An 8590-nucleotide genomic window follows, 5' to 3' on the forward strand; every position below is an offset into this window, starting at 1 on the left:
AAGGAGATATAGATGGAAGATATATAAAAATAGCAAAAACTGCAGTCTTGAATCTGAATGTAAGTATGAACTCAAAAAATACTATTCTTTAAAAAAATCTAGAAACAAAGATCAAATGAGTAACAATAAGTTCCATTAGCACCTATGTTGTAGTTTCCACATTCCATTTCCCACAAAAAGGAACCAAGTAGCTGACTGCAGGGCAGGAGCAGCAATATGATCTCATGATACTGGAGAGCAAAGACTACCAAAGGTTCTTAGGGTCATCTGATAGCACAGTTTGGATATTAGTAAGAATAATGACTGGGAACTTCCCTGAAGATTCAGTGGTTAAGACTCCAGCCTTCCACTATAGGGGGCAGGGTTCAATCCCTGGTTAAGGAACTTGAAATGTATTAGACATATTTAAATGCAAGACTTCGTATGATAACAAAACCTATCTGGCCAACATTGGAGCATGCTAGTTATTTTTACCTCATTATTTTGACAATTAGTAAATAAAGAAATTATACAAACTATACGAAAGGAATGAAACAAGGTTCAGAATTTAGAGTTCCAGAATATCACAATCACTGACAGTAATGCCACTTGCAAAGTCTGAACCACCAGCAACCATATACCGGTAGTGGTGTGAATTGGCAGTGGTAACATTTACAGCAGTATGTACTGGGGCAGCCATCTGACTAGCATTATGCCTTCCTGGGTAATCAGGTTGGCACATTTATACACGGAAACATTTTATCTCATTGTAACTATATGTATAAATTTTCCTTTATAGTACAGTGAGAACATATTGGGGATTTTTAAAAGTGATGAGTATTGAGTATTCTCTATAAACTTTATTTCAGGATTGTAAGGGGGAGCATTAAAAGAGGGTGCTGGCAGCTTCCCTGGCAGTCTAGTGGTTAAGACACCATACTTTCATTGCAGGAGGCATGCATCTGATCCCTGGTCAGGGAACTAAGATCCCACTTGTGACATGGCACAGCTAAAAAATAAAAAAAATTTTTTTTAAAAGAGGGGGCACTAAATTGGGTTCATAATCACTACCCTACAGAACTCTCATGCACACATACAAGGTGACAATGCAAAAGAACAATGTGAATAGTAAAAAGGCAAAAACCTGGATGTTCTTCCTATGCGGCAGGTAAGCGAAAAAGACAAGATCCATATATACAGGCAGACTTCAAACAAAAAAAATAGTATACTGTCAGAAATTGATGGTTTATAAGATATACAATCAAGGTTTTGCTAACACTGGAAGGTGGCATCATCCTTCAAATGGTAGAAGAGCTGTGATTTTGTATTACAAGAAAAGACTTGAAATCCTAGCATGTTACTAGCCCAGCACTACACAGTTATAATATAAATGCTATTTACTGTCTTTTCCATTTTGAGAGTCAACTTATTATTACATTTACAGACAAACAAAATTAAAAAGTTAGAGATGACAAATGATAGGAAATTGAAGAGGTTTACCAAAATACAGAAAAGGAAAGGAAAATTCTAATGTCCCTTGGTTCAAATACTCTATCATTAATTTACCAGTCTAGGACCTAAGCCAAAATACTTACATCTTTTCTACACAATGAGCAAACAGTACTGGCTTTCTAAGGCCACCTTAAAGATTAAATGAGATAATGGAAATAAAGCATCTGAGACAATGTCTGGTACTCACTAAGGGCTCTTTAAATGGTGGTTATCATATTTAACTGTATTTTACAAGGAACATTTTTATTGCTATAACACCATTTTTAAATTTGGTTTTTCCAGTGGTCATGTATGGATGTGAGAGTTGGACTGTGAAGAAAGCTGAGTGTCGAAGAATTGATGCTTTTGAACTGTGGTGTTGGAGAAGACTCTTGAGAGTCCCTTGGACTGCAAGGAGATCCAACCAGTCCATTCTGAAGGAGATCAGCCCTGGGTGTTCTTTGAAGGACTGATGCTAAAGCTCAAACTCCAATACTTTGGCCACCTCAAGAGTTGACTCACTGGAAGACTTTGATGCTGGGAGGGATTGGGGGCAGGAGAAGGGGACGACAGAGGATGAGATGGCTGGATGGCATCACTGGCTGGATGGCATCACCGACTTGATGGACATGAGTTTGGGTGAACTCTGGGAGTTGGTGACGGACAGGGAGGCCTGGAGTGCTGCAATTCATGGGGTCGCAGAGTCGGACACGACTGAACTGAACTGAACTGAAAATCACAGGACTTAACAAAATCAAATGCCAGAGCATATATATCTTATATAATGTATATACCTATCCACACATTTTTAAACCTTAAATTAATGATTTCTCCACTCAGCTGAAGATCCCAACTGCCCGTTTAACATCTCAACTTGGATGTCAAACAACCTTCTGACTTTTTACTTACTTCACCTGACTTGTTTTCTCAGCCTTCCTCATTTCAGTAAACACTACCCTCTATTAGTGCTTAAGCAATGCAGTGACCCCCAATTCCTCTCTCTCAACCCTCATACTCAATGCTGTTGGCTCTGCCACTAAATCACCCTCCAACCTCTCGCTTCTCAAGTACTGCCACTGTTCCCAGACCAGTCTGAGCCACCAACTCTCCGATTCTTTTGCTGCTTTAACTGTCCACTCCTCACAAAGATGGCAACCCCCTCCAGTACTCTTGCCTAGAAAATTCCATGGACTGAGGAGCCTGGTAGGCCCCATGGGTTCACAAAGAGTCGGACACGACTGAGCGACTTCCCTCACTTCACTCACCTCACAAAGCAGCCAACCCTCTACGTAAAAACCCTCCAAAGATTTAGAATAAAATCCTATATAGCTCTTTCTACCTGCCCCTTTGAGCACCTCAGCTCACTTGGAAACTCTAGCCACACTGGCCTACCCCCTGTTCCTCAGCAGAGCTAAGTCCTCTGCATCTGTGGCTTCCTCTGCCCAAAGGCATTCTTCACTCCTGGACTTCTTTCCTAAATGTACTCAAATTTCATCTCACTTCCTTTACTTCCCAAACAGTCTCATCTTCGCCTCATTCTTTTACATCAGTTGATTCATAAGCACTTATTACATGGAACTCATCTGTATACCCATCTGCCTTCCTCTTTCTTATAGGATCTCCACGACGGCAGCAGTCTCACGCCCCTGCTTTAAATCACTCCGTCAGTGAGGTCTTCAGCGACAATTTAAAATTCCCACATCTGCATCCCACCCAATGCTTCTATTCCCTTCACTGCTTTTCTCCAAAGCATTTATCATCATCTAACACAGAAGAGACTCCAGTTATTTACCTTGTTTATTCCTCTGCCCCCACGAGAATCCAAGTACACAAGGGCAAGGACTTCTGTTGTTTTTTCACTCCTGTATCCCAGGGCCAAGAAGAATATGTATACATCACAGATCTTCATGTAATAATGTTAGTTGCTCTGTCGTGTCCGACTCTTTGTGATCCCATGAACTATATATATAGCCCACCATGCTCCTCTGTCCATGGGTCTTCAGGCAAGAATAATGGAATGGGTTGCCATCCCTTTCTGTATCTCAAGTGCCCAGAAGAGTGTCTGCACATTGTAGGTCCTTAACGCCCAAATGAAGCTGAGTGAATAAGCCTTTCTAGTCTTGTTCATAGGTGGGTTCTCAATATCTGGAATACTTAGTATTAAGTATACGCACTCAAATTCACTGAAGGAATGACTGTTAATTAAAGACACACACCAAAAAAAATAAATAAATAAAGACACTCAAATTGTGAAGTACTAACAATTCCAAAGAAAAACTTTATTTTGTTCAGCATAGTTTGAATTTAAGTACACTTCTATTTGTGTGTATATTCAAAAAACTGATAACACTTTTTTCAAAAGATTTCAATAGTCACTGTACCTTCAGTAAAAAATGATGACCTAGCTTGGTAATTCAGTATATAAATTTCAAATAAACTAACTAGAATGCTTTCTCCCGAACAATGTCAGAAAAGGTCTTATATTATAGCATTCACTAGAAAGGAGAGAAATAATGATTCAGGCAGGAGAGATCCAAGTTGATGAATTCATGTCTTGAGAAGACAAGAGGGCATGGACACACATGCCTTCAGTACCCACGTGGAGGAACTGGTAGAAGTGAGAAAGCCCACTTCTGTAACAGAAAAGGCAGAGTGACAGGGGCACGAAAGGAAGTCTGCAGGTGAGGTTATGGGAGTTCTCTCCTGATTTCTAAAACTCTCTCAGGCTACCATGTCTACCGAGGAGCATGGAGAAAATGCACAGTAAAGAGATAAGAACATGAGTCAGGCCCCTGATGGATCTAACTCTGAAGGACCAGTTAAAGGAAAAACAAAGCAATGAGTAGACGTTCTGGGCAGAGACATCAAAGAAGAAGCAGGATACCGTGGAATCACAGAAGCCAAGAATATGTTTCAAGAGATGGGACCGCTCAACTGTCGCTCCCTGATGGCACCTCTGAGGAGTGCCGATTCAACCACAGGCAGCAGAGGGGCGACACAAGGGCTTTCAGGTGGCAATGGAAGTGAGCGTTACCAAAGAGCCGGCTTTGTGCAACAGTCTCGGCTACAACACAAAATCAACTATCTTAAGTGCCTCTGCCCTTCCTACAGTGCAAGTAGATGTAGGTCGCGTCTTCCAAAGAAATAAGACTAATCCTCTAAACAGTAATGGTGTATCCTTAAACACTAACTTTTCCCAAAGTTTTCAAAAATAATACAGAAACAGTATATAATGGAACACTGAGATGGTTAATTCCCAAACTGTTTATTATCGTTGTAAAACGTCAAACCCTTCCAAAACTCTTACGTTTCATCATTAAATCTGCATAATAATTTTAGAGTTTCCCTTTCTTCTCTATGATGATAATGCTTTCAAACTACAGCCTATTCGCTGTTTTAAGTATCTGTTACTAAGAAGAATCACTTCAACCACACGATGCTTGGACCAGCATTTTAAAGCAACACTGCCACCAGAAGACTAGAAAGCAAAGTTACTGCTAAAAACCACAGTACAGGCTGATTACAGAAAATTTACCTGGTCTCCCAACGTGGCTGCATTACCACCTGCCTACTACCGGCTCTTCTGAAACACTCATTCCTTCTTGTACCTCATTTTTTTATTTTTTGCCAGTATCAGCTGACCTGCCACGGCACGGTTTCAAATCCGAGTCAGTCCTTAACTACCGCAAAACAAAACGACACAGAGCGTTCAATTGCTTTCCGTCGACTATAAACAAAAAGCAAATAAATAATGCCACGAAGTCAGGCTCTTTTCACTAGATTTAACGGTAAACTTAATCAGGCACCTTATTACGCTCTAAAGATGCTTTAGACACGAAAAGCACGACCTTTCAGAAACAGAAAAAATTATACAAGCAAAAAGAAACCAGGCGATTAAGTAGGATAAAAATGCTAATTCAAAAGGATTAACTTGACATCTCTTTTGAACTTAAAATCTGAATCTTCCTGTCCCACATCTCGCCCTGGGTAGTGTTACACAGGTAGGTACGAATGTATAACAAAGGGTCTGCTACACGTTTACGCATGTAAATGATCACTAATTTTTAAAAATAGGTGTGGAAACATAATGCCTTAGTGCCAAGGAACTCTACACGGTGTCACAGAATCGCTGAATTTGCCACTGCTCACACTCGTGGAAAAAGTTGGTCTTGGTAGGAAGGTGGGCTCCCGCTAGCTTTCGGAGAGGCAGGCTCGCCGCTGGGGGGCAAGTCTGGGGACCCAGGGTCCGCCGGGCCGTCCAGAGGTGCCCGGGGCCGCCCGGGGGCCCACCCGGCCGCCCGAGCAAGTCCGGGATTAAAGGGCCGGCGGGAGAGGGCGTGCCCCGCCAGGCCGCGCAGCCGCCGCTTACCCGGTAGTTGCTAGAGCCCACCCAGCCGGTGAGAGCGTCGACCGTCTTGCTCAGACGGGCCAGGTCCTCCTCCAGATCCGGGATGGCGCCGGGTGCGCCGAGGTAGAGCAGCAGCTCCTGTCCGACCTGCAGGCGGCCGCCGACGTCCTTCTGCTGCACCTGGGCGCTGAAGTACTCCATGCTGCGGGGCTCCATGGCCGCGGCCGGCCGCCCGCCCGCCCGCCCGCTCGCGAGGGGCCAACTTTCGCCGAGCGCCGCCCAGCTGCCAGAGCGGGGCCCCGCGGGAACGGGCGGGACGCGCTCGGTCCGGCCGAGGCGCGGCTCGCGGGGCGCGGCGGGCGGCGGGAGCAGCGCCAGGCACCCAGCGGCCCCCCAAACTAGTCAAACTCGGCGCCCCCCGCGCCCCAACCCGCTTCAGAGGCCGCGGCCGCCGGCGACGTCAGCGCGCGCGTGACGTCAGCGCGACGCCGGCGAGCGAGCGCCCGCCCGCCTGCCCGCTGGTCCGCACACAAGGTTCGCGGAGGCGGCGGCCGCAGCGGGAGCCGGTGGGGGTCGTGGAGCCTCTGGGGAAGTTGCGGTCGGTCTGGGTTGGCATCCCCAGGAAGCCGACGATTCTCTGCCAGCCGCCACCTCAGCACTCAGCCGTCGCCTTGTAAAATCTTAGGCCCTTTCAAGTTTTCCTCCACTTTAAATCAATACTTGGGAAAGTTTCTTTGACGTGGAATTCCCCTTCCCTAACTCCACTGCCAGATTTGTGGGGTTTTTTAGGCTTTGGGCGTTTGGGTTTGTTGGTGGTGGTGTTATTGCTTTTTTGTTGGTTTGTTTGTTTGTTTTTTGTAGAATACACTTTCTTATATTAAAAAAAATATTAATAATGACCCCTGCTTCCAGCCACCGCTACTTGTTGGGTTGCCGTTTGAGTATGCTTTACAAAAACAAAAACAAAAAGGTTTAATTTACACAGACTAAAATGCACAGATTTTAAGTGGCCCATGCATTTTGTCAGAGGTACTCACCAGCGTGAATAACCACCATCCTAGGAACCATAGAGCATATTTCCGTCATTTGGAAGTTAAGTTAGGAACTTCCAAATGACGGAAGTTAGGAAGTTAGGAACTTACAAACCAGTAATCATTGCCTTGCCAGGAAATACTAATCAGATTTCTATCACCGTAGCATAGCTTTCCTTATTACTTAATTTCACGTGACTTCATAACAGTCTATGCTTTTACTGAGTTGGGCTTTTTTCTTCAGTATGTTTTGAGGTTGATCCAGTGCTGTTGGTCTGTCAGTAGTCCCTTTTTATTGCTGAGTAGGAGTCCTTATATGGAAGCACCATAGTTTGCCACCCCGTCACCTGTTTATAGACATTTGCACTGTTTCACTTTTCAGATTTCCGGCTGTAACCAGCTATAACCGCTAGTGTACAAGTCATTGTGCAGAGACAAGGTTTCATTTCTCTTTGGTAAATACCAAGTACTGGAATTACTAGGTCTGTGTCATGAGTGTATGTTTAACTTTAGAAGAAACTGCTGAACTGTTTTCCAAAATGTCTGTACCATATTAAACTCCCATCAGCAGTGCTCAGAAGTACCAGTTGCTCCCCATCCTCCACAATATTTAGTATGGTTGGGTGATTAATTTTATCCATGCTGTTGTTGTTCAGTCGCTCAGTTGTATCCAACTATTTTTGACCACATAGACTACAGCATGCCAGGTTTCCCTGTCCTTCACTATCTCCCAGAGTTTGCTCAAACTCATGTCCATTGAATTGGTGATGCAATTCAAGCATTTCATCCTCCATTGCCCCCCCTTTCTCCTCCTGCCCTGAATCTTTCCCAGGATCAGGGTCTTTTCAAATCAGTCAGCCGTTTGAATCAGGTGGCCAACCTATGGAAGTCATGTTAGTGGGTGTAAACTGGTCTAGAATACACTCTAAATGGACATGTTAGTTCAGTTCAGTTCACTTCAGTCACTCAGTCGTGTCCAACTCTTTGCAACCCCATGAATCGCAACATGCCAGGCCTCCCTGTCCATCACCAACCCCAGGAGTTCACTCAGACTCACATCCATCGAGTCAGTGATGCCATCCAGCCATCTCATCCTCTGTCGTCCCCTTCTCCTGCCCCCAGTCCCTCCCAGCATCAGAGTCTTTTCCAGTGAGTCAACTCTTCGCATGAGATGTCCAAAGTACTGGAGTTTCAGCTTTAGCATCATTCCCTCCAAAGAAATCCCAGTGCTGATTTCCTTTAGGATTGACTGGTTGGATCTCTTTGCAGTCCAAGGGACTCTCGAGAGTCTTCTCCAACACCACAGTTCAAAAGCATCAATTCTTTGGCACTCAGCTTTCTTCACAGTCCAACTCTCACATCCATACATGACTACTGGAAAAACCATAGCCTTGACTAGATGGACCTTTGTTGGCAAAGTAATGTTATTTAGCTTCCTGCTAATTATTTCCAGCCACAATATAATAATTTTAAATATCTGTCTCTTCTATTATACAGAAACTCCAAGATCATTCGTGTTTTCCCTAGGATGGTGCTGGACAAATAATGGGTGATCAATCAATTTAAGCAGAATAAGTGAATGAATTTAATGAAATGCTTGAAATGTTCACATTAACAAAATAAGAACAAAATAATAATACACTCTCCAAATCCAAAGAAACCTTTTCTGTGTTTACTCTGGGGTTTTTTCCCTATGTTACTCTGTTTCTCTTTGTATCGTGGTGTAAAGTCTCTTCCATCA

The 8590-nt window shown here is 44.0% G+C and overlaps 1 protein-coding gene across 16 annotated transcripts in view; it reads right to left on the reverse strand.

Moving 5' to 3' along the window:
• The window catches only part of CLASP2 (cytoplasmic linker associated protein 2), a 180343-nt gene extending 173944 nt beyond the window's left edge, over positions 1 to 6399 (reverse strand). For 8 of the 16 annotated variants that reach the window (XM_018067155.1, XM_018067137.1, XM_018067146.1 and 5 more), the window contains exon 1: positions 5840 to 6091. In XM_018067155.1, the coding sequence (XP_017922644.1) occupies positions 5840 to 6034 (195 nt within the window). In that variant the 5' untranslated portion in view covers positions 6035 to 6091. Of the gene's footprint in view, positions 1 to 5839 lie in introns of all 16 variants that reach the window. The other 8 variants (XM_018067148.1, XM_018067145.1, XM_018067144.1 and 5 more) reach the window with 2 other exon arrangements.

Source organism: Capra hircus, chromosome 22 (assembly GCF_001704415.2).
Source record: "Capra hircus breed San Clemente chromosome 22, ASM170441v1, whole genome shotgun sequence".
In the NCBI taxonomy this organism is placed as follows: Eukaryota; Metazoa; Chordata; class Mammalia; order Artiodactyla; family Bovidae; genus Capra; species Capra hircus.